General features: G+C 38.2%; 1 protein-coding gene across 1 annotated transcript in view; it reads right to left on the bottom strand.

Moving 5' to 3' along the window:
• The window catches only part of Vps35 (Vacuolar protein sorting 35), a 180,117-nt gene that overhangs the window by 79,123 nt on the left and 73,590 nt on the right, over positions 1-27,404 (bottom strand). The window contains exon 8 of the mRNA XM_068226569.1: positions 20,295-20,443. Within this exon, the coding sequence (XP_068082670.1) occupies positions 20,295-20,443 (149 nt within the window). The remainder of the gene's footprint in view (positions 1-20,294; positions 20,444-27,404) is intronic.

Below are 27,404 nucleotides of genomic sequence, written 5' to 3'. Positions count from 1 at the left end.
ATATGGCTCACAGAGGAGAGGCTTATAGTAGACTGTCAATCAGCTCTAGGATAGAGAGCCTGTGTTGGAAAGGGCTTGGACACTGTAATTAGAGTCCAAGATGGAAGATAATGGATGAAGGCAACCAGAAGAGCCAACACCACCAGTGAAAAAGAATGCATAGAGGTAAGTAATTATGCTTGTAAAAATAGTCTGCCCACATGGCAACCTGCATTTCATGTAGGAAGAAATGAAAATAAACTAATATGAGCAAGTCTAAACTATAAATAATGACTTCACTACTTCAACAACTGAAGATGGCTAAAAGAAATCTACTGAAACTACTCCAATGAGGTAACTTGTTTACCATCAAAATCAAAAGGGCAAGTTTATAGTTTTATGTTACTGTTGATTTCGTTATTACAACCATAGGACTTTTGAGTTTTACATGGAATGTGAACCACACAGATGTGACTTTTCATATTTGAAATACCATGTGCACTGGCCGGGATTCAAACCGCGGCCACACTGCTGAGAAGCCAGGGACTACATCCCTCTTCTACCACATCCCTCACCATCAAAATCAGTAGTGAAGTCATCATTCATTGTCGATTGTTTAATTCCATATGGGGATCAGTGGAAGAGTATTGGTCTCTGGATCCGAGACAGCAGGTTCAAACGCAGCAGAGGTCGTCACACTTTTGAAGAGCGGAAGAAAGTCCATTTGACACTCCATGTCGTATGTCAGCAAGTAAACAATCTCAGGTGACACATCTGATGTTTACCAGACAACAAATAAAACATGGACACAGATCGTCCAACTTTAATCCGTTTACTCTGCGATTTGGTGGAGTATGAAAGAACATTAAAACTGATATGCAGGCAGCCTAAATGGCGTTAAAATGCCTGCACGCAGCAGCCAAGGTCATACAATTATTTTTATTAAAGAATTTGGTCAATTACAGACCACTTAGAAACTAAGACTATGGTGCCATTACAGTATTACTCTTTTTTTCTTTTATTCCCAGAACTACTTCATATGCCGGCTGATCGCCTGTCTCTCTTCCTCCGACAACACTCTTCAAGGTTGATGCTGAATTTGCAAAAGCAAACAATCTGCAGAAGGCCACCCTATTACTTATATCATTTGCAAACTTCAGTCATTGTAGATCCCATCATACCTCTTCCAGCCAACCAGTCGTGTGTTGTAATTTGGATATGTTAACAAAAAATCATCTTAGTTAGCTTGGGGCCTGTTCCATGAACAAATATTGCAACTTTTCAACTTTGCACTATTCACTTTTCAATTCTTGCAAAGTGCAAAGTCTTTCTGTTCCACCATGATATAGGTTGTACTTTTCAATTTCTTCACAAAGTGAAAAGTCTTTGCGAATGAGTGATCCGATCGAGTTTATTCCATGAGCAAACTGTATAGGCCTAATACTCTATGATTTTAATGCTTTACTTTTCGCGGCGAACTTGACTGTATAATTGTGGTACCATTAAGTTTTTATCATGGGAAAGAAAGGTTAGTATTACAAGAAGCTGGCTGTGCTGGAAATTGTCAAGGAGAAACGTGACATCCTTTTTGACAACTTTAAAGATAACCTCTCAAATGATGACACACATCAATGTTAACGAGAGTACCGTCATCACATCCACACACGAAGGAAATTCACCCTTCATTAGAAATCCCGTCACTATAATATGTGGATTATCAGGCCAACGTACTGTTGGGAAATATGACATTTACTATAACATCTACGACTTTGATAACAGTTCTGCAAATAATCGATTTTGATGCCCCATGCATTGGTGCTACACCGTGCAGCTGGGCACCATTTATTAACCAATGTATAAAGCATATAAGAATTTGTTCTCTTTCAGAAAGGAATTGACCTTTTTTTATTGCATGTTTCAATAAATGGCCAATCCTTTCAAGAATATAGTCAGTCTGTGTTGGGGTAATACAAAATCACTCACGAAAGTCCGACAAAGTGAGGTTATAAAAATTAATCTCGTCTTTGAATGTTCTCTTATTGGATTCATTACTACCTCACTTGTTTCTAAGAAAAGCTCACGTCGTAACGTGTTTATATCACCAAACAAAATTCTACGCCGAGAAACTAGTCTACATACTTGTTAATTAACAGATGAATCTTTGCAAGATTTATGAAAACTTTTCACATCATTTTTTGGAACTTCGCATTTCTGTACCATTGGAGGAACATAACAAGCTTGAAAAGTGAAAATATTGCTAACTTTTCAAGCTAAATCTTAAGTAATGTTGGAACAAAATCTGAACTGAAAAGTGCAAAGTGCAAAGTGAAAAGCTGCAAAGTTCATTCGTGGAACAGGCCCCTGTTGTTATTCATTCTGTGAACATACATATATACATTATCATTATAGACTGTTATGCCTTTCAGCGTTCAGTCGGCAAGCCTCTGAGAATTTACTAAACGTCACCACAATCCTCGATTTGCAACTAGTGTTGTGGCATCATTTAGTTCTATACCTCTTATCTTTAAATCGTTAGAAACCGAGTCTAACCATCGTCGTCTTGGTCTCCCTCTACTTCTCTTACCCTCCGTAACAGAGTCCATTATTCTCCTAGGTAACCTATCCTCCTCCATTCACCTCACATGACCCCACCACCGAAGCCGGTTTATGCGTACAGCTTCATCCATCGAGTTCATTCCTAAATTAGCCTTTATCTCCTCATTCCGAGTACCCTCCTGGCATTGTTTCCACCTGTTTGTACCAGCAATCATTCTCGCTACTTTCATGTCTGTTACTTCTAACTTATGAATAAGATATCCTGAGTCCACCCAGCTTTCGCTTCCATAAAGCAAAGTTGGTCTGAAAACAGACCGATGTAAAGATAGTTTCGTCTGGGAGCTGACTTCCTTCTTACAGAATACTGCTGATCGCAACTGCAAGCTCACTGCATTAGCTTTACGACACCTTGATTCAATCTCACTTACTATATTACCAACCTGGGAGAACACACAACCTAAATACTTGAAATTACTGACCTGTTGTAGCTTTGTATCACCAATCTGACATTCGATTCTGTTGAATGTCTTACCTACTGACATCAATTTAGTCTTCGAGAGGCTAATTTTCATACCATACTCATTGCACCTATTTTCAAGTTCCAAGATATTAGATTGCAGGCTTTCGGCACAGTCTGCCATTAAGACCAAGTCGTCAGCATAGGCCAAACTGCTTACTACATTTCCACCTAACTGAATCACTCCCTGCCATTTTATACCTTTCAGCAGATGATCCATGTAAACTACGAACAGCAAAGGTGAATGATTACAGCCTTGTCTAACTCCTGTAAGTACCCTGAACCAAGAACTCATTCTACCATCAATTCTCACTGAAGCCCAATTGTCAACATAAATGCCTTTGATTGATTTTAATAATCTACCTTTAATTCCATAGTCTCCCAGTATAGCGAACATCTTTTCCCTCGGTACCCTGTCATATGCTTTCTCTAGATCTACGAAACATAAACACAACTGCCTATTCCTCTCGTAGCATTTTTCAATTACCTGGCGCATACTGAAAATCTGATCCTGACAGCCTCTCTGTGGTCTGAAACCACACTGGTTTTCATCCAACTTCCTCTCAACGACTGATCGCACCCTCCCTTCCAGGATGCCAGTGAATACTTTGCCTGGTATACTAATCAATGAGATACCTCGATAGTTGTTGCAATCCTTCCTGTTCCCTTGCTTATAGATAGGTGCATTTACTGCTTTTGTCCAATCTGAAGGTACCTTACCAACACTCCACGCTAATTTTACTACTCTATGAAGTTATTTCATCCCTGCCTTCCCACTGTACTTCACCATTTCAGGTCTAATTTCATCTATTCCTGCTGCCTTATGACAATGGAGTTTATTTACTATCCTTTCCACTTCCTCAAGCATAATTTCACCAACATCATTTTCCTCCTCCCCATGAGCTTGGCTGTTTGCAACACCACCATGATGATTTCCTTTTACATTGAGAAGATGTTCAAAATATTCCCTCCACCTCTACAGTGATTCCCTGGGATCTATTATGAGTTCACCTGAATTACTCAAAACACTGTTCATTTCCTTTTTCCCTCCCTTCCTAAGATTCTTTATTACTGTCCAGAAAGGTTTCCCTGCTGCTTGACCTAGCTTTTCCAGGTTATTACCAAAATCTTCCCATGACTTCTTTTTGGATTCAACAACTATTTGTTTCGCTCTGTTTCTTTCATCCACGCACCAATCCCTGTCTGCCTTGGCCCTTGTTTGGAGCCATTTCTGATAAGCCTTCTTTTTACGTTTACAGGCTGCTCTCACTTCATCATTCCACCAAGATGTTCGCCTTTTCCCATCTTTACACACAGTTGTTCCTAGGCATTCCCTTGCTGTTTCTATTACAGCATCCCTGTATGCCACCCATTCACTTTCTATATCCTGAACCTGCTTACTGTCTACTGATCGAAACCCACTAATCATTTAAAGTTAAAAACTTCATTATTGTTCCGTATTGAATAGAGAAAATAAGATGTACAATATTTTAGGGAAGGATCCACCTTTCAATACTCCGTAGTAAAAAGTAGTTACAACCTGTTTAATGGGACCGGTTTCAACACATTTAGAGTGTCATCATCAGCCAAATAGCGAAGATCTTAACAATAACTAACATATTAAACATAGGCAAAATATTAACATTGTATCACATCGTGGCAATTCAGTTAATGTTCAAAACACAATAATCACAGTCAAGAGAGTAAACAGAACATCACTATCTTGCGCCGAAAACAAATATATTTGAAGTTCATAAGCAGATCAAGTATGCACTTATGTTAAGTCATTGCTAGGCAGGTCTTGTAGGCATTTGTTTTCCGGCCGAAGGGTAAAAGGTGACATGAATGAAGTCTTAGGGAAACAGTGTAGGATTTAATTTCGTCAAAATCAAAGTGGATATATAGGTTTTAAAATAATTTAAAAAGTTAAAAAAGAATAAAGCCAAATAAAAATATATTAAAAATGGGAAGAAATAATGAAAGAAATACGAGGTTCAACTCGAAACAACTTGCCGTAGTAATTGATAAAGAAATGATAAATAGAGAAAGGGGGTGGGGGGACGTTTATTAGAGGGTGGTGATGGTGGTTATTGTTATTAGAGGAAATACAATTGGGCAACAATCTTTTATATAACACTAATTCGAGGGGGAAAAAAAAAAGAGGAAGAGAACCGACACTTCGAAAAATGAAGATATCGGTTAAAGGAAGACAAGGGCCACGAAGGGCGTGAAAATGAAAGACTCCCTAGCCCTCGCAAACCTAATAGCATCGGGGTCGGAAAAGAACAACCTTGTCTTCCTTTAACCGATATCTTCATTTTTCGAAGTGTCGGTTCTCTTCCTCTTTTTTTTTTTTTCCTCGAATTAGTGTTATATAAAAGATTGTTGCCCAATTGTATTTCCTCTAATAACAATAACCACCATCACCACCCTCTAATAAACGTCCCCCCACCCCCTTTCTCTATTTATCATTTCTTTATCAATTACTACGGCAAGTTGTTTCGAGTTGAACCTCGTATTTCTTTCATTATTTCTTCCCATTTTTAATATATTTTTATTTGGCTTTATTCTTTTTTAACGTTTTAAATTATTTTAAAACCTATATATCCACTTTGATTTTGACGAAATTAAATCCTACACTGTTTCCCTAAGACTTCATTCACGTCACCTTTTACCCTTCGGCCGGAAAACAAATGCCTACAAGACCTGCCTAGCAACGACTTTACATAAGTGCATACTTGATCTGCTTATGAACTTCAAATATATTTGTTTTCGGCGCAAGATGGTGATGTTCTGTTTACTCTCTTGACTGTGATTATTGTGTTTTGAACATTAACTGAATTGCCACGATGTGATACAATGTTAATATTTTGCCTATGTTTAATATGTTAGTTATTGTTAAGATCTTCGCTATTTGGCTGATGATGACACTCTAAATGTGTTGAAACCGGTCCCATTAAACAGGTTGTAACTACTTTTTACTACGGAGTATTGAAAGGTGGATCCTTCCCTATAATATTGTACATCTTACTCACTAATCATATCCATGTACTTCTGTCTACTTTCCTCGTCCTGGAGACTTTCTACCCTTATTCGTTTGCAGACGGATTTCACTTTCTCTACCCTAGGCCTAGAGATACTTAGTTCACTACAGATCAGATAGTGGTCTGTATCATCGAAAAATCCGCGAAAAACTCGTACATTCCTAACAGATTTCCTGAATTCAAAGTCTGTTAAGATATAATCTATTATGGATCTGGTACCCCTAGCCTCCCATGTGTAGCAGTGAATAGCCTTATGCTTGAAGAATGTATTCGTAACAGCTAAGCCCATACTAGCACAGAAGTCCAGCAAACGCTTCCCATTCCCATTAGCTTCCATATCTTCCCCACATTTACCAATCACCCTTTCGTATCCTTCAGTTCTATTCCCAAATCTCGCATTGAAATCGCCCATTAGCACTATTCTATCCTTGCTGTTGACCCTGACCACGATGTCACTCAATGCTTCATAAAACTTGTCAACTTCATCCTCATCTGCACCCTCACATGGTGAATATACGACACAATTCTTGTCCTAATTCCTCCCACTGACAAATCTACCCACATCATTCGCTCATTTACGTGCCTAACAGAAACTATGTTGCGTGCAATGGTATTCCTGATAAACAGCCCTACCCCAGACTCTGCCCTTCCCTTTCTAACACCCGTCAAGTACACTTTATAATCTATCTCTTCCTCATTATCTCCCCTTACCCGAATATCACTTACTCCTAGCACATCCAGATGCATCCTCTTTGCTGACTCAGCCAGTTCTACCTTCTTTCTTCCATAAGCCCCATTAATATTGATAGCTCCCCATCGAATTCCATTTTGTTCGCCAAGTTGTTTCCAAGGAGTCCCTCGCCTGTCAAATGGGAGTGGGACTCCATTACTCCCATAGGTCCGAGGCTTGCTTAAAGTGTTCTGAGCTCGGTAAATTCATGAAACAGGATGCTGCCCTACTTGCACATAGTCCAAGTGAGGATCTCTCCTCTAACGGGTTATGGACCACCGGTGAATTGTATAGTCCTAGCCGCCTGAGCACAAAGAAGGCCACGACTCAGAATATGTCCGAGATGCCCACTCCCATTCCATAGCAACTGGTATCCCGACTCTCAGGACCTTTTTTTTTTTTTTTTTTTTGCTAGGGGCTTTACGTCGCACCGACACAGATAGGTCTTATGGCGACGATGGGATAGGAAAGGCCTAGGAGTTGGAAGGAAGCGGCCGTGGCCTTAATTAAGGTACAGCCCCAGCAACTCTCAGGACCTTCTGTGAAGGTGACCATAAAATTGCAGTCTCTGTCTTTTGTGTCTGTAATTTTCTCTATATTGCAGAAGAGGTCTCCATTTTTTTTTTTCTCCATCCAAATATCTATTCTTTTGGTGTCGCAAAATTTTCCTAAGAATTTTCCTTTCTTTTCCTGTTCCTCTTGTTCACCTCCTCTTTTGTTCTACATTAAACATTCTGATCCATATACTGCAATACCTCTGGTTTAATTACAGTTGTGTAGTGTCTGACTTTTGCCTGGAACAATATTGGTCGTTTGTTGTAATGGAGTTGAGTGAGTTTATAAGCTATGTACATCTTGAATCTATCTTTGCAGGTTGTGTTATAGAATCCATTTGACTCTTTGAAAATGCCCATGTGTTAGGTACATTTCTCCATTATGTCTATGTTCAATATATTTAGTTTTTTCATATGAAATTTGAAGACCAGTCTTAATGGCTATGTCATGTAGAGTTTCTACCATTATATGTGACTGTAATTTGTTTTCTGAAATTACTGCTATATCATCAGCAAAGGCAAGACATTTCACCTCAAATATTCCTTTTCCTTGTCCCAAATGGACCTCTTGAATATTTTTTTCACATAATCTAATTTCCCATTCCCTCATGATTTTGTTTAACACCAAATTACAGATAATTGGTGAAAGTCCATCACTCTGTTGAACTTCAGTCTTAATTTTGAAAGGGCCTGAAAGTTTATTTAGAAACTTAACTCTTGAGGTTGTATCTGTGAGTGTTTGTTCAACCACTTTTCTAGTATTTTTTATCTATACCTAATTCCGCTAGAGTTAGGAATACAAACCACCTATCTCGTGAATCATACGCCTTATTATTTTTAAGATGGTCAATATATTGCTCTATCTCATGTACAGTTGGTGGTTCTGACACAGGGTTCTCCAGTTGAGTTAAGGAGCTAACGAAGATTAAATGAACGACGGTGAAGTAAACTGGGTAAGGAGGTGGAAAGAATCAGCTGTGGCCGATGAATAGGAACTGTCTCAGTATTTGCCTGGAAATGAAAACCGAAAGCCAAACAAAACCATTCTCACGAGAGCCGGCGGTGGGGTGCATCTCCCGAACACAGAGCTTGACCCATAGCCATAGCGTGTTAGCATTTGTGGCTACTCCACTCAGGGTGAATTATTCAATGTTAATAATGTTATTTGCTTTACGTCCCACTAACTACTTTTTAAGGTCTTCGGAGACGCCGAGGTGCCGGAATTTAGTCCCGCAGGAGTTCTTTTACGTGCCAGTAAATCTACCAACATGGGGCTGTCGTATTTGAGCACCTTCAAATACCACCGGACTGAGCCAGGATCGAACCTGCCAAGTTGGGGTTAGAAGGCCAGCGCCTTAACCGTCTGAGCCACTCAGCCCGGCAGGTGAATTATTCAGAGACTAATGAGCCAAAATTATTTAGTCACAATTTTAGGACACTAAAAGAAAGCCACCCTGCAGGTTTAAAAAATAAATTATGAAAACTGATTAAATATGAATAAAAACAAAGGAAGTTTAATGATATTCCAGAAAAATGTCCTCTTTCATGAAAATAAAATGTCGTATGGCTTTTAGTGCCGGGATATCCCAGGAAGGGTTCGGCTCGCCAGGTGCAGGTCTTTCTATTTGACACCCTTAGGTGACCTGCGCGTCGTGATGAGGATGAAATGATGAAGACAACACATACACCCAGCCCCCGTGCCATTGGAATTAACCAATTAAGGTTAAAATCCCCGACCCGGCCGGGAATCGAACCCGGGACCCTCTGAACCGAAGGCCAGTACGCTGACCGTTCAGCCTCTTTCATGAAGATAAATAAGAAAGGCTTCCACGATCTTTTAAAATATAATAAACATAAGGAAACCAAGAACTTGCACAATTTCAACTATGTTGAACATATACTAGAAGAAATGTGTGTAGGCAAGTCAATAATTATCTGCAAATTCGCAACAAAGGGACATTGAAAATTAGGAGAGAAAATTTTCCAAAACTGTGACAGACAGAAAGAGTGGAGGATATAAATATAACTCACTAGTAGTAAATCCAAATAACAAAAGTCAAAATCGAAGAATGAGTCAGGAGATATTCATAGAAATGGAAATGCAGTAGATGACATTGGAATACAACTGATACAAGGCTTTTCACGATGACCCATACAAATAACTAAAATCAAGAACTAGAGAATATGTCCAGGGAACGGAACCTAAAACCTGTATTCCCAAATCAGATAATAGTATTCTTAACTACCAATAAGGCATTGGTACCTTGGTGGTGGTGATGATGGTGGTAAAAAAAAAAAAAAAAAATTCATAACAGCATAAATACCAGAATTTTGTCTCAGGATTTTCAATGACCCAAGATAGATAGGATAGTGTAACAGTATGTATAGACTTTTACATGGCAAGAAAAAAAAAAAAAGGAAAAAAAGCTCATTCGAGGCAGAGAAGAAATGGGTGTAGAACTGAGATTAGTCCATCTATAAGATGTGAAGACTGGCCTTGACCTTTTGGGTTTTCAAGTTTCTCCTAATCTCTTCTTTCTATTATCCTCGTGTAGAAAAGAACAAGCAAATAAAAGATCCGTCAGATTCTACAACAAGGAACTTTGCGCCAGCATTGCAGCAGGGCGTTTAGTTCTAAAATCGGATTTTCCGCTAAATTTGGCGGAATTAGAAGACTGTCGGCGGAGTAATATATCATTTAGTGGACAGTGGAATTTTTGGAGGAGTTCTAAATTTATTGAGCCTCCGTGGCTCAGACGGCAGCGCGTCGGCCTCTCACCGCTGGATACCGTGGTTCAAATCCCGGTCAATCATTGTGAGATTTGTGCTGGACAAAGCGGAGGCGGGACAGGTTTTTCTCCAGGTACTCCGGTTTTCCCTGTCATCTTTCATTCCAGCAACACTCTCCATTCTCATTTCATACCATCTATCAGTCATTAATATACATCACTTTGGGAGTGGCGACCCCATCGTAATAATAGCTTATATATGATTCATTCATTACATCCCTGACCCGGTCAATGACTGGAAAACACGTAGGTTTTCATTTTCTAGATTTATTATAGCGGAATTTAGTGTTTTATCCATTTTACGTTCTTTGCTAATTTGTACTCCAGTCTGTCTCCGAGCTATTCCGTATTTCTTGTCAGGAGCTAGCAGTCACATGAGGAAAACATTATTTGGATTTGATGTTAAGAGATCATGGTATCATAAACTTCTAATGCGTGGGGGAAAGGGTACTCATCTTTTAGTTGACGAATGACGACAGATAATGAAACTGTGAGAGAGTAGCATTTATATTTATGCTATGAAGGAAGACCTTTTAATAAAATGGCTTGTTTTGTGTGTGGCCCTTGAGGTAGGGAATCACCTACCCAGCACTAAAACGCCTACAAGTTTTAGCTCGCCAGCTCGCAGGCAGGGGGTTAATCCCAGTGAAACTCACCTCACAGATATCATCATCATCATCATCATCATCATCATCATCATCATCATCATCACCATCATCATTATTCTCGGACCACACCTTTGGAATATCATGTATGATGGTTTGTTACGGCTGGAGATGCCAGAAGATGTAAAACTTGTGGGTTATGCTGATGATGTGGCTGCTGTGATAGTAACTCGTAACCTAGAGCTGGCTCAATTTAAATTGAATCAGGTGATGCGACGTGTCAAAGAATGGATGATAAATCACAAGTTAGAACTCGCAGATCATAAAACGGAAATTATCCTCCTGACGAGGAAAAGGATTAATACTGTTGTACCGATGCAGATCGGGCAGATAGCCATCGAAACAACTAGGAGCACAAAATATCTTGGTGTAACGCTTGATACTAAGCTTACATATTGGGACCACATCCAACGGCTAACAGATAAGGCAGCAAAAACCATGACTGCACTTAGTGGACTCATGGGAAATATCAAGGGGCCGAAATCTAGTAAAAGGCGGCTTCTCATGTCGACTGTTCAATCGATACTGCTATACGGTTCGGAAATTTGGGCTGAATCGTTAAAAATTGCGAAATATCGGAAAAGAATTGCGGCTGTACAACGGAAAGCAGCTTTACGAATTGCTTGTGCGTATCGTACAGTATCAGAACCTGTGATTCTAGTAGTAGCAGCAGTAGCTCCTATTGACTTGTTGGCCTTCGAAAGACAAATTTGGCTCACACAAGAAGAGCTAGGAAGGAAAAGGGCAAAGACTTTGGCTCTTAGTCGCAGAATGCAACGATGGCAAACAAGATGGGAAGATAATTCTAGAGGGAAATGGACTAAAAGACTGATACCTTCTCTGGGCGTATGGGTTGGCCGAAATCATGGTGAGGTGAACTACTATCTCACACAGTTCTTGACAGGTCATGGATACTTCCGAAAATTTCTTCGTAGACTAGGGCTAGCAACTAGTTCGGCGTGCATATACTGTGGTGATATCGATGACGTATTACATACTTTCTTTGTGTGTGTTCATTGGCTGCCACAAAAAAGATGCTTAGAAGTTATGCAGGGAGAAATGACGCCAGAAGGGATCGTGTCAGTAATGCTACGAAGTCAGGTGGCAGTTTACATAGAAAATATTCTGCGTCAGAAGAAGAAGGACCTGGATGATAACGACAGACAGTAAAGCAGAAGGAAGATGAAGCACAAGATGCATTAAACACGACATCCGTCCTGAAGTAATGCGAGAGCGGTTTCCGGGGCGGAGATAAACGTCGTGGGAAAAGGGAGTGTGGTTTTTAGTGGGTAAGAATCTCCACACACTTGTTTGAGTGCGGACCCTCACAAGTGTCTTATGAAAGATTTTCCACACTCCCTCGCAAAAAATAAATAAATAAATAAATAAATAAATAAATCATTATCATCATAATTATTATTATTATTATTATTATTATTATTATTATTATTATTATTATTATTATTATTATTATTATTATTATTATTATTATTATATATCGGATTTCTTGGCAGAATTTTAGCGGATTTTAAGTAGTATTTAGCGAATTTTGAAAATATAAGTTGGCAACACTGCCCATGAGCAGTAACACTGGTGCACTTGGAAGACAACTGCCATACTCATCAGCTAGTGAATGTCTGTGATGGTTATGTTCCTTCCTCCCACACTGACCTGGCATTGTGTTTACCCTATTACATGTTCCTTGGTCATTCAGTTGATTTTAACTACTCCTCACACTGTGGCCAAAAATATCTGTAGATATGACCAGAGACAGTTTACTGATGATGATTATGCTCATTGTTTAAAGGGTTCTAACATCTAGGTCATCGGCCCCCCAATGGTACGAAATGAAATAAAATGTAATGACAATTTTAAAAGTCCAAAATTCATCCACTGACCAGAATTCAAAACATGATGATGAAGAATGAATGGATGAATATGAATTTAAAATAATCACCGCATCCAACTCACAATACTGACAGTTTAAAATAATTCCAAAATTGATCCACTGACTAGAATTCAAAAAAGACGACGAACAATGATTATGAATTTAAAGACAAAAATTTCATTGTTCCGTATTGAAAGTATTAACGTTAAAAATTAAATAATTGAAAAAGAGGTTCAACTTATTCCAATCTATCTTATATTCTCAAAATTATCATTGATCCAGCGCTAAGAATACTTACAGCTCCGATATCTACCTTAATAACTCTATGAAAAACAAAATAATATTCATCTCTTGCCACGTTCAAATAAATATAATGAATTAAAATGCCCAACGTTGATTCACAGTCTGGTGACGAAATTCCATGTCCTATCTGTAATAAATGTTGTAAGTCTACGTTAGGAGTAAATATTCACATAGGAAAAGCTCACCCTGAGAAAAGGAGAAATAAACTCTCAACACAATATGCTAATACCGGTAACATGAATGTTGAGGAAAGCTTACTGTTGACAGAAGACACCCCAGTGGTCGCTGATCATGAAAATGAAAATATTAATCCGATGAAAAATTGGGAGGATAGGATTTCAAACATTATGCAAAACGGTGATGCTAATCAGCTGGAATCTTTTACTTCTGAGGTTATGCAGTTCTTTGCTGATCAGGTAAATGAATTACCTGGCCCTCAACATCCTGCTGTTAGATTTTACAAAAGTAGAAAATTACAAAATAATCGTAAATATGACCATAAAACCTCTAGTAACCCACAGCGGAGGTCTAAAAGGCAACGAGAGAAAAACAGAGAGCGTTATGCCTACGAGGTAGCCCAATATCATTTCTATAATCAGAGGCGGAAAATTGCTCGCAAAATTTTGAACAAAACTAATAAGGCCCATTCTTGTAAAATCCCAATAACTACGATTTCGGATCATTTTGAAAAGACTTTTGGTACCGAAAATAACAATTCTCCTCTTTTTATTATGGAAAAAAGCAATGACTTACCTGCTGATATTAATATTTCAGTAGATGATGTCCATAAAGCATTATACAACATTAAAGTTGACACCTCACCAGGCCCAGATCATATTACAGTTCGTGTATTAAGGCATCTCAAGGCTACAAAATTTCTGACGTTACTCATCAACACGATGCTTCATTTTTCCTACGTACCTACAAAACTCAAAATGGCCAGAACAATTTTAATACATAAGGGTGGAGACATAAATGATATTAAAGAATGGAGACCTATAACCATATATTCGGTGATTAGGAGAATAACTGAACGAGTACTAGATATGAGACTGCGTTCATATGTCACACTAAGTCCTCACCAGCGTGGCTTCGTGCCATTACCTGGAACTCATGTCAACGCTTCCCTCGTGAATGGTTGCCTCCAAGATGCGAAACGCAACAAAAAGGATTGTTGCATCATTTTTTTAGATGTCACAAAAGCATTTGACTCTATCGGACATGAACATATCAAACGATCTCTTCGACAATCTGAAATTCCTCCTAACTTATGTAGATTAATTGAAGCATTTCTTACAAAGAACACAATTCAAGTAGAAACTGATAATAAGAAATCAAAACCCATCGAAATTAAGTGTGGTGTAGCTCAAGGGTCCCCTATCTCACCACTGCTGTTCAATTTAGCAATCAATACTGTAATACAAAATCTCACCGACCATGACATATGCCAACGTTATGGCTATACTTTATCTGATGATCTACCGCCGTTATCCTCATTTGCTTTCGCAGATGACCTAGTCATACTCAGCAAAACTGAAAATGATGCTACTACCGTGTTAAATTTAGCTGAAAGCAGCTTTGCAGAAATTGGTTTACATATCCATCCTCATAAAAGCAAGTCTATAATCCTGAAGAAAGGAAAATTAACTGAAGGAAACGTCACTACACTTGAGGGATCAACAATCCCATCGATAAAAACACACAATGAACGAATCAAGTATTTAGGAATTGACTTCAACAGTGAAATTTCTCTTGACAAACATAAACTAATAAGCACAATAACTTCTGACTTAAATAATCTGGTAAAAACAAAGCTTCTAAAACCAGAGCAAAAGATCAAGATTATTAACGAGTTTGTTTGGCCGGGTTTGATCTATCCTCTACAATGTGCCCCTCTGACACAACTATCAAACACTTTTCTTAAAGATCTGGACAAAATTATAAGAAGTTCCGTAAAAGAAATAATGATGCTGCCAGATGATACTCCAAATTCGATGCTGTATAGTGCAAGGAAGGTCAGAGGGATGGGATTAATTTGCGCAGAATGGGAAGCCAATATACAGCATTACAATATATGTAATCGCTTACTCCATGTTCAGGACATACATCTACCGTACGTAAGGAAGTTACCTGAAGAACAAGATATGGCACTCCACAGACTTGACATAAAAAAAGAAAGTCTTCCTTCAAAGACTGACGGAAGAAAACTACGTGAAATTATGAGAAATCGATCCTTTCAGTCGTGGTGCCAGCTACCACATAAAGGAAAAGGAGTAGTGTTATATTCAGACTGCCCGAAAGCAAACTCCTGGATGACTCGTAAATCACCTCTGTCCTCTTCTGAATACATAAACGCAGTGAAGATGACATGCAACCTCACCGCAGTCAGGTCGGTTCCCGGTAGGTCATTCAACACAACCCGTTGCCGCCAAAATGGCTGCAACGAGACAGAAACCCTTGGACATGTGTTGGGATTCTGCCGGAGTACTGAGCTAATGCGCAACCATCGCCACCATCGTGTAAGAACGTCGATTGCTCGAGACTTGAGACAGCGTGGATGGGAGGTGCACGAGGAGGTTCACTGCATCTCTACTGATGACTCTAATCGGAGGGCGGACATCGTAGCCATCAACAGAGAGGACATGAAAGCGATGGTCTTAGATCCCACCATTCGCTTTGAAAGAGACCTTAATCAGGCTCGGGATGTGGACCTAGAAAAGCAAGCTATTTATGTTCCGTGCTTGCCTTACCTTTCATCTAAGTATAAAATACCTATTGATCGGTGGATTGTCACAGGCCTGCTTTTCGGAGCAAGAGGCACCCTCCCTAGTCAGACATCGAACTTCCTACAAAATTTGAAAGTTCCATTCTGCGAGTTAGAAAAAATAGTAATACAGATACTGAGGGACTCGCTGCAAATCATTCATTTCCACCTATACCTGAGAACGTGAGTTACATTCCTCCCCCACTAACCGTGGAAAAAAAAGAAGATAACAGCATTAACGTTTAAATGTTCATCTTTTGATATTTTTAAACCATTGAAATTGAAAATGTATTCCGGATCCAAATGGTCACCCTCATTGGAGGACGGATGATTTATTTCTTTAATAAATCTCTCTCTCTCTAAATATAAATGGGACCGGTTTCGACCCTAGTCCAGGTCATCGTCAGCCGTAAAAACATGTAAAACAATGCATATGAAAAAGAAAAAGATTAATTAAACTCTGGATCGGTATAAGATGAAACAGTACGTAATATTAAGAATGGTAGTAAGGCACACGCAATGATAGGCGAAGTCTCACAATGTTTATGAATATTGGAGAACAGTCAAAAGGGTCAGTTTCCACACTCTGTCAGGCACAAAGTCACAACACTATCAAATAATATATGAAGATCATAAATAACTTGAAGTCGCAGACGAATAGATTTGTAGAAGCAAACCGCCAGCTCCCGGTGATCAGCGCGGCACATTCAAGGTCATGCGCTGCGGTCTCGAACGCCAAAGTAGAATGGAGAATATCCTGAAGGTCCAGTATTTGTCTCGGTTGCGGGAAGTTAAGTATGTGTATATAGAAATATACAACGCAAATCAGTATAATTGAATGAGTACTTGTGCTCCTGCTAAGTTCTTGGAAAACAGTTGACTTGAAAAAACAATTGTAAAGAGGAAAAAAATATAGTAAAAAGCGCAATATCGGAAAACAAATTTAAACTTATATGCACAGTGTGCTATTTTTTAAATTGAAAAAATTTTAGGTCATGATTGAAGTAGTCGAAGTTGGCGCAGGACAAGAGTTAAAATTTGAAAGAGAACCGAAATGAAGGTCGATGGTTTTTTCTTTTTTTTTTATAATAGAGAAGGTAGAATAAATTAACAGAGGAAGAGTGATAGTGAAATAAGAGAAAGAATAAGAAATTGAAGTTAGATGGTATTGAGGAAGGATAAGATAGGGAAATGAAGGAGGGGTAGTTTAGGGTGGGTTAGGAGGGTGGGTTATTGGAGGTAGAAAATGTGGGTGGGAACTTTGTAAGGCATGGAAAATAGAATTGGGGTTTTGTAATTTGGAATTTTTGAGAAGAAGAATTAGGAAGTCAAAAAGGATATTGGGTTTTTCAGAAATGTTGTTTAAATTGAAATTAGGGTTGAAGTACTGGTCAAGGTGGATAAAGCAATTTTCAGTAATGTTTAAGAGGGGGCCTGTCATTGTCAATACGTATTAACAATGACATGAATATACTTAAAATCATTAACAAAGGCCCCCACTTAAACATTACTGAAAATTGCTTTATCCACCTTGACCAGTACTTCAACCCTAATTTCAATTTAAACGACATTTCTGAAAAACCCAATATCCTTTTTGACTTCCTAATTCTTCTTCTCAAAAATTCCAAATTACAAAACCCCAATTCTATTTTCCATGCCTTACAAAGTTCCCACCCACATTTTCTACCTCCAATAACCCACCCTCCTAACCCACCCTAAACTACCCCTCCATTTCCCTATCTTATCCTTCCTCAATACAATCTAACTTCAATTTCTTTTATTCTTTCTCTTATTATAAAATTTAAAAAAAAAAAATTAAAAAAAAACCATCGACCTTCATTTCGGTTCTCCTCTTTCAAATTTTAACTCTTGTCTTGCGCCAACTTCGACTACTTCAATCATGACCTAAAATTTTTTCAATTTAAAAAATAGCACACTGTGCATATAAGTTTTCATTTGTTTTCCGATATTGCGCTTTTTACTATATTTTTTTCTCTTTACAATTGTTTTTTCAAGTCAACTGTTTTCCAAGAACTTAGCAGGAGCACAAGTACTCATTCAATTATACTGATTTGCGTTGTATATTTCTATATACACGTACTTAACTTCCCGCAACCGAGACAAATACTGGACCTTCAGGATATTCTCCATTCTACTTTGGCGTTCGAGACCGCAGCGCATGACCTTGAATGTGCCGCGCTGATCACCGGGAGCTGGCGGTTTGCTTCTACAAATCTATTCGTCTGCGACTTCAAGTTATTTATGATCTTCATATATTATTTGATAGTGTTGTGACTTTGTGCCTGACAGAGTGTGGAAACTGACCCTTTTGACTGTTCTCCAATATTCATAAACATTGTGAGACTTCGCCTATCATTGCGTGTGCCTTACTACCATTCTTAATATTACGTACTGTTTCATCTTATACCGATCCAGAGTTTAATTAATCTTTTTCTTTTTCATATGCATTGTTTTACATGTTTTTACGGCTGACGATGACCTGGACTAGGGTCAAAACCGGTCCCATTTATATTTACTATTAAATAAAAATGTAATCACTACATTTCTTTCCTATGTACTGAATAGGTTGAACCTCTTTTTCAATTATTTAATTTTTAACAATGATTATGAACTTAAAACAATCAGTGGATCTGACCCGCAATGCCCCATCTTTCCAGAAACTTTTTTTTAAAATTAAAAACTTCATCTTTGGTCCGTATTGAAAGGAGATTAACATACAATAGAGGAAAGCGTAACTGATCCACCTTTTTTCAATACAAAGTATATTGTTAATACAATCACAACATTTTTATTTAGGAACATAATAAAAATGTTGTGATTGTATTAACAACATACATTGTATTGAAACTATCTCAAAACAATAGTATTACTGACCAAGGGACTGCTTCCAAAGCACAATCTTGAATCTATAATGCTTGTTGTCTAAAAGGGTCCAAAATCCAGGCCAACGGCCCCTCATAATGGTACTTATCGCTAGTAAAGTAGAACCATGGTAGTTCTCATGTAGCGGTACTAATCAAAAGTAACGTAGAGAGACAATTTACTTTGAAGTACATTAAATTCACTGAAAAATGAAACACAAATTGGTTTAGCTTAAGATCGGCTCTAACTACTAAAGTGCCCTTGTATTGGTGTCACTGTATTAGATTTTCAGAGGCAGCTTGTCTACTTGCCCGGTTCTCTATCACAGAAAGAAAGTGACCCCTTAAGTGCTATCCTTATGTCTTAAAACAAGGATCTCAAAATCAGTAAGGTCCCGAGGAGATCCTCTATGTATTCCATCGGAAAGGAATCTCTGACAGGGAGGCTAGGTTAGTTTACAGGCATGAGCCCCAGTAGGTGTAGCAACATTTGTTCCCAGCAACGTTTTCTCCACAGGATGGGAAGTATGGTATCATCCAACAAGGACTTTCTTTTTGGGGGTCATCAGGCCTGGGGCATTGTGACAGAGAGTAAAGTTTGTCCACAGCGTGGTTAATACTCTATGCATTTGTTATTCTAGCAGCCAGTTAAAACCATTTTCCATCAGCACAGCAAGCAGAGAACAGCAGGGTGATGAGAGAGAGGCTGGGGAGGCGACATGTCATGAGATCAGAGTTGCCACAACAACTAGCCTTATCACAATGGCTGCAGACAGATTTTTTTGAGCAACAATGTAAAATATGCCTAAACAGTATTTGAACTGAACCTATATGAACTGACATCTGATCATAAGGTTGCAACGTTTATCTGCTCAAGTAGCACTTGGAAGACATAATAAGGTCACCTGTGGTAACAAGCAGACAGGTAAGGATGGGAAAGCTTCAGGACAAGGAAATTAGAAGTAAACAGGTCCAATACTGAAAGGAAATGTGGTAGCTTATCGAGATGCATACAAGAGCAAAGGAATTTTAAGTGCGTAAAGGTAGGAGTAGGTACGTATCCTGAGAGAACAATGAAGTGAATGAAGCATGTAAACCCAAAACAAAAACAATCAAACAAAAATTGTTACAAGGAACATCACAGTACAGAATCAGAGTCAAATAAATAATTGTAGAGTTCAAAGAAAATCATGGTACGACCTGGATATATGAAAATGTTACATCAGGCAAAGGGATACGTTTTGTAACTAAAAATTTGAGGAATGGTGAAACAAGGGGAAGATTAGCAGTTTTGATAGATCAAATTAATACACCATACATCCTAGGGAGCAAAGAAATGAAATAAATTAAATGAAATTTGTGTCATGTGGAGTGTAATATTTTAAAAATTGTTTACTGTACTTATGGGACAGGGTGTAGGCTACTTGATATTGAGTTCTAGTCCCTTCAAGAATGAGAGTATAAAGTAAGGAAGCGTCACAAGAGGCAGGCAATAAAACTTAACAACTACATTACACAAAACTAATACCAATCAGGTCAGAAAAGAAGAATCAACAATAGGACGATAATGAAAAATAATTAGAAGTGTTCAGTTCAATTCTGGTCAATAATAAAGGCACTCACCTATTCAAGTTGAGCTTCTGAAAAATGTGCACTGTAGTTAGTAGAACTTTATCCACATAATCTACCCTCTGAGGGTAGACCTTCATAGCCAGATTGACTAATGACACTTGTAGAGAGACAATATCTTCAACAGGCATTTCCTGACGGCACTACAAAAATAATTAAAATTAGATTCTAGACCAACCACAGAAGAACATGAAAAGTAAGGACATCTATAACAACTACAGAAGAATGACATGACTTCTCAACTACAGGGTGCACACAGAGTAACAACCAATCACCACCAATCTGCATTTAGGGCTGTCACCCAGGTGGCAGATTCCTTATCAACTGTTTACCTAGTCCTCTTTTAGATGATTTCAAATAAGTTAGAGATTTTTCAAACATCTCCCTTGGTAATTTATTCCAATCTTTAATTCCTGTTCCTATAAATGAATATTTGCCCCAACTTGTCTCCTTGAATCCCAACTTTATCTTCATATTATGATCTTTCCTCCATTCTAGCTTATTCGTCTACTGTCATCATCCTACGCCACCTCTCCACTCACAGCTCGGAACATACTGCTTAGTTGAGCAGCTCATCTCTTTACTTCCAAGTCTTACCAGCCCTAAGTTAAAAACATTTTCATAAAACTACTTGTCGGAAATCACCCGAAATAAATTGTGCTGCTTTCCTCTGAATCTTTTCCAGTCCTCAAATCAATTAATCCAGGTAAGTGCCCCATACACTGGAACCATACTCTTACCAGTGACATACACTTCCTCTTCTTTACATCCTTACTACAGCCCCCCAAATACCCTCATAACTAAAGCTTGTATTTTAATGACTTTATATTTTTATCCTGGCTTGTTTTACCACGTCTAAGTTAATTTAAGAAACCATCTTAACATACTGCAGACTAAATGTAAATTCATTTTCCTAGTAAATTCCTTCAATTTCTCCTTACTTCCATAATCATTCCTACCGGGCAAGTTGGCCATGCGTTTAGGGGCGTGCAGCTGTAAGCTTGGTTTCGGGAAATAGTGAGTTCGAATCCCACTGTTGGCAACCCTGAAGATGGTTTTTCATAGTTTCCCATTTTCACACCAGGCAAATGCTGGGGCTGTACCTTAATTAAGGCCACAGACACTTCCTTCCCACTGCTAGCCCTTTCCTATCCCATCGTCGCCATAAGACATGTCTGTGTCAGTGCGACATAAAGCCACTAGCATTATCATTCCTAAACATTTCTTTCCAGCCAACACCTCTTTCTTAATCTATTTATGGTATTTCTCTGTTATAGGGAATATTTACCATTCTTTACCACCTTTAAAGGTACATACTGGTTTCACACTCCTTAGCAATTGCTTACCCATCCGATAGGACTTTTACATTTTTATTTACCAATTTCGACCGATCATAATTATTTCTTTTAAACTCCCACACAGCTCTCTTTTCAACCATATGGTACTGCTTAATAGTCCTTCTTCTACAACCTTCACGCCCTATTATATATGTAACACGTAAGGTGAAATGCATCTTTAGAAATCCAAAACATCAGTAAGTGTTCTTCCACAGTTTCTTCATTGTCAAACGCACCGCTAAGTTCTGTTTATCACATGAATCACTTTCTGGAAGGCCCAGTGCACCACATTTTTCTTTTTTAAATAACGGCACTTCTGCGTGTCCTACCTGATGAAATCCTGGAGTTGTGTCAGGTCAAAGTTTCTCAGAGGTCAAGGAAGAGGAGACGGGCAATTGTCCAATCCTCATCTGATCCACAACAGATGGTGTCAAACAGGCAATGTGAAGCAGGCTGCTGCCCCATTGTATTGAAACCAAACAATATCCAGGATTGCTGCATTTCTCAGTTGTGGGATAAGTCAGTTGTTGATCATTTGGAGATAACTGACATGATTAGGAGAATCAGTATTTTTGAAAAAGTACTTTGTGACACATTTAACTATGCAGAGGCCACAGAGGAACACTAGTGATGTTTTGGATTTCTAAATATACGTTCCACCTTTCGTGATACATATATATAACAGCGAGTATACATACTTGGGAAGTATCTTATATATTGTAAAACAGCACATCAATCACTACATATTACAACAAAGGTTTGAACTTAAGTTACCACAAAGTTTCAAAGAATAATTAGAGAAAATTAATCAGATTACACAACAAGCAAAGAACAGTAGCAATGAAAATGAATAGAACATTCACTCACACAGGAGGAAAAGAGAACTGAATGTGTGGAAAGCTTGAGTTATCTTGGAAGTATTGTCTCCAGTAATGAGAATATTAAACTAGATCCAACTTCTCCTGCCAATTGTAGAATCTAATCTGGGACAAAGTAGTTCCTTTAAGAGCAAAGCAGACAATGTTCAAATCATACCTTCTGTCCATCATGACAGACAGCTTGGAGAGTTGTGTATTTAAATACACAAGACATGGGTAAATTACAAGCACATGAAATGTTTCTAAGATAAAGCTATACAGAAGACAAGATGGGACAGAATCAAGAAAGACTACAACAGAAAAGATGTCCACGTGAACTTGACAATGAAAGAAAGACAGAGCTGCATGGCTGAAATGGTTTGGCCACATAAAGGGACAGAAGTGGGTTCCCAGAAGTACCAAGAAAGGATAGTGTCTGGAAAAAGACCAGTTAAATATATCAGGAGGTGACTGGACCCAATTTAAAAAAGGGAGACAGTGGAAGATATAATGAAAGACAAAGTGAATGAATACAGAACCAGCTGGAGGTATATCGTTCACACAAATCCCACCCAGACTTCTGGAAGGATCAATAGAAGACAATGATGACAGACAGGACTGCATGAACTTATTAGATAAAAGATATATGACAGATGTGACAATTTAATCTAAAAAAAAGTCCAATCTTGAACCAAACACTTTTGATTCATCCTACCTTACTTCTATCCTTTTATGGGACTGATTAAAATGATCTGAAATAAGGACAATAAATGTTCTGATTCCAACTATGTTGCACTCCCAACTGTAGCACATCATAAATTTCAATAGCATAAGAGGTTATTTGATAACTCCATAGCTGCAAGAATATATAAGATAATACAAGTAAATAATAATCACTGATAACATCATTTGGGAGTTTCGTGGAAAGGATTTACAAATATAGGGTTTGGTATATATGAGAGATAAGCTCCATGTGAGACATAATAAACAAGAATGAAATGAATGACAAATCATTATCACAATCTATACATCAAATAGGATAATGTACATACAATGAGGAATACCCGTTCAAGTTTTAGAACAGAAGCTTTCACCTGATGTGCAGTGTTAGTAATGACATTGAGGAAGTTCATATTTTACTGAAAAACCTTTGTGAAACTCGACTGTCCTTATTTAATTTTGGAGTGTTAGCATGCAAGCTTTACAGGGGGTCGGGAGAGGAGTGGGAAGAGTAAGTTGAAAACATACAAATGTTGCAGGTAGGGGAAGCATGTCCTTTACAAAATTTGAACAAGGAAATAATATTCATTTCATTAACAGCTTTGATTATTTTTTTGCTTTTTGCTATTTGTTTGATGTTGCATAACACATTAAAGGTTTTTGGCAATGCAAGGAGAGGAAAGGGCTAGGATTTGCCTGGTGTGAAAATAGGAAACCATGAAAAGCCATCTTCAGGGCTGTCAACGGTGGGATTTGAATCTACCATTCTCCCGAACGCAAGCTCACAGTTATACGCCCATAACCATGCGGCCAGCCCGCACGGTTTTGATAAATTATATGTTTACCTTTTTTCTTTAGCCCATTCCTGTTTCTTGATGAGTGCAGTATCTTTGCATCTGTCTCTTGGCACAGGCCACAGCAAAATGTAGCTTCCACCAAAGTCCCAGTCTAATCCATGGCTGTGACAATATGAAAGCTACTGAAGTATGTGTGGTGCTGTAACGTTAAGGTGTGTGCAGAGGAACAGTTTGGGAAGCGTGCTAAACTATCTTGAAGAATGGCAGTATCTACATCTGAGCAGGTTACAGTTTCATATACTCCAATTTCAATAATACAAGACTTTCATCGTAATGAGTCGAAAAGGCAATTGCCAAAGTTTGCTTACGAGCAGCAGAGAGCACAGTAGATCGCTGGGCCAGGAAATATGAGTCAATCAGGTTGTAAGGCGATCGGCTCAGACCAAAACCAAGGTATGCTAACGGTAAGGGAAAAGGTAAAGAGAGATTGCCCTCCACTTACTTATGAAAAAGGGCTAATGTTTCTACAAAATAAGGGAAAATTTTAACATAAGATTCTCCCTCTTAAGATCCTTCTATAAGACGAATTCAACCTCCATTAGACATGAAGCAACAGGATTAACAACAAAACTATCTTACAATCTAGGCCAAAAAGCCAGAATATAATTGTATGACACACACAATATTCAACAAAATTCTTGCGACCAGCATATTATAACAAGATAATAGGAATCTAAGCCTAAATTCTTACAACTAAAGCCTAAAAACGGAACGGGGGATGTTAAAGGGCTGGAGGAGAAAGGGGGCAGGAGTATTTTGGCCACTAATCACTAGACGAGGGCTTATCATTCTACCCTTCGTGACACTTGAACATGAAAGCTCAAAGAAAGATTCCACAGTTCAACACAATCTTTTAATGCTTTTACAATATAAGTCACAATTCGACTCAATTCATGTTCTAAATTAAACAGTTGCCTGGCCTTCCCTATTTGGAGAACACTTGGACTTAACATCCTACTAGAAGTTTATTCCAGCTTGCAAAGACAAGGTAGGATGTCGTAAACCACCCAGAAATGCAAAATAACACAGTTTTCTGTTTCCTTTCAACCAATTTACCAAGGTGAAGTCAAGACTTGTAAGGAACACACCCATAAACGTTTTTTTCTGATCGGCGAACCACTGCAGTATCCCAGCCATCCAGCAAGTTCATAATAAAGGCCCAATTGGCAAAGTGTCCCCTAGCACCAAGTTTCACTTGAAAGTTTACAGAAATTAAGATTTTCTACTAAAAAATAATGGACTCTGCCCATGATTAGCAGTGTCCCTGCTGACCTTGTCTGTAATGATCCTGCATCAGCTCCAACCGCTGTACTGTATTTCCGACCTCACAAACCACTAAAATTATGCTGAATGAAGTTTAAGTGAAAAGGCGGCACTATATATACTGTGCCCGTTGCATTTCGTAGACGTTTACAAAATGGCGCCGAAGGAAGGTATGGCCCACTCAATTTAAAAGAATACGCAACGAATATACGATATCAAGGTATAACAGAAGGCCATGCATAACTGGGAACAGACGTATACCGAAGGCAGTGCAGAACAGCAAAAAGTCAAGTAGATTGTTTTAAAGAAAAAATAGAACAAAGAGATTATTAAAAAAATACTTGAAAATTTGAATTGAGGGAGTTAAGACGTGATTTGTAATCGTGCTATATATAGGACGGAATTGTACAAGATTTTGGCGAAATTCTTGACGAAAGACTATATTCATTTAAAACAAAACCAGATAATCAACCTAAAGTAAAATTGTAATCGTGCTATATATAGGACGGAATTGTACAAGATTTCGGCGAAATTCTTGACGAAGGACTATATTTATTTAAAACAAAACCAGATAATCAACCTAAAGTAAAACCGTGAATAGCCAGAATACAACAGATAAGTGAGATTGAATTAAATACGTTGAGTGGAATCCGAAGAGCAAGGCTAACATTACCACAGGAAAGGATCATACGAACTGCACAAGAAAAATAAGAGCAAACAGAAGGCTATTCTATTGGCACAGAAGCTGGAAGAAGAATAATTCTGAAGATTATTAAGCCAATTTTGAAGATTTTTCCCCGAAATAGTTAAAATATATTATATGTAATTTTAAAGAAATAGCGGTATATAACGCTGAGGAAGAATAAGAACAGTAACTGAGAGAAATATTATTCTGATATAAATTTTATAACAACCATGTTCTCCTCGGGAATCTTTAATTTTGTTGCCAGCATAACCGACAAGATGATGAACTGCTAGACATGTAAGATGGACCAACCTGGAGAGAGGTATCGCCCAGCCAGATGACCAGCCCGTGACGAGAGAGGCATCATCCTGCCAGATGACCAGCCTGTGACGAAAGAGGAATATTGACCACCAAGATCGGTTCTGAACGGGAGAAGGAGTGATGTCCAAGCCCAGAGCCAGACCGCAAAGCTAATCATATGACAGTCAAAGAGGAACAACTGACGTCGGAGTAACGAGAAACGAGCTAAGTCTTTACATTTAGTATCATAATTCTTGACTTACATTATTAGTTGGCATATGCTTTGGAATTGGTGTTACAAACCATCAAATTTAAGTGTGCAAGTAATAATATGCAGTGAAGTGTGAGATATTTAAGTCATTAATGCTATATTAAGGCAATATAGAACTATATATATATTTATTTCGCGAACAGATTACCGCATTTGGTCAGATAAAGCAGTGAAGTAGTCGAGAATATGATTTGAAATGACTTGACATAACAGCTGATTGATAAGAACTAACATATGTTTTAGGATATCGATAAATCTCACATAGAACATATTCATGGATTACGTCATAGATGGACCGCGCGTCGGAAGTGGATGATTAATTATGTACTCCTTGTAGAGCGATATTGTAGTAATGGAAACTCATTGGAGGTTAGGCATCGTAATTTTATTGAGAAGAGTTTAGTATGAAAAGACACTGTGACATATTTATCAAAGCAATACATGAGTAATTGCAACGTTTTCATGTTGAGGGTTATGTTAAACAAGAGTTGATACTGAATAGTTGAGATGATGGTTCTGAATCGTAAGACGGAGAAATAAGAAGATATATCATACAATATGAAGAATTATATTATGATTTATGGTAACTGCAAGGTATATATGTGTTGAAGGGAGTAAAATGTCACATATGAAAGGTAAGAATCTTACGAAACGATGCAAATATGTAAGAGGTAGTACATCGTGGGAGTGACCAAAACCAAGGTATGGATATTTAATATTGATATTTAATTGAGATTTAGATGATGATGTAACGTTAAGAATAGATGTTATGTTGGAAGCATGTGAGTTCTGTGACATATTCTCGAACCGTATA

Source organism: Anabrus simplex, chromosome 3 (assembly GCF_040414725.1).
Source record: "Anabrus simplex isolate iqAnaSimp1 chromosome 3, ASM4041472v1, whole genome shotgun sequence".
Classification (NCBI taxonomy): domain Eukaryota; kingdom Metazoa; phylum Arthropoda; class Insecta; order Orthoptera; family Tettigoniidae; genus Anabrus; species Anabrus simplex.
This window is presented reverse-complemented; position numbering and strand designations above follow the sequence as displayed.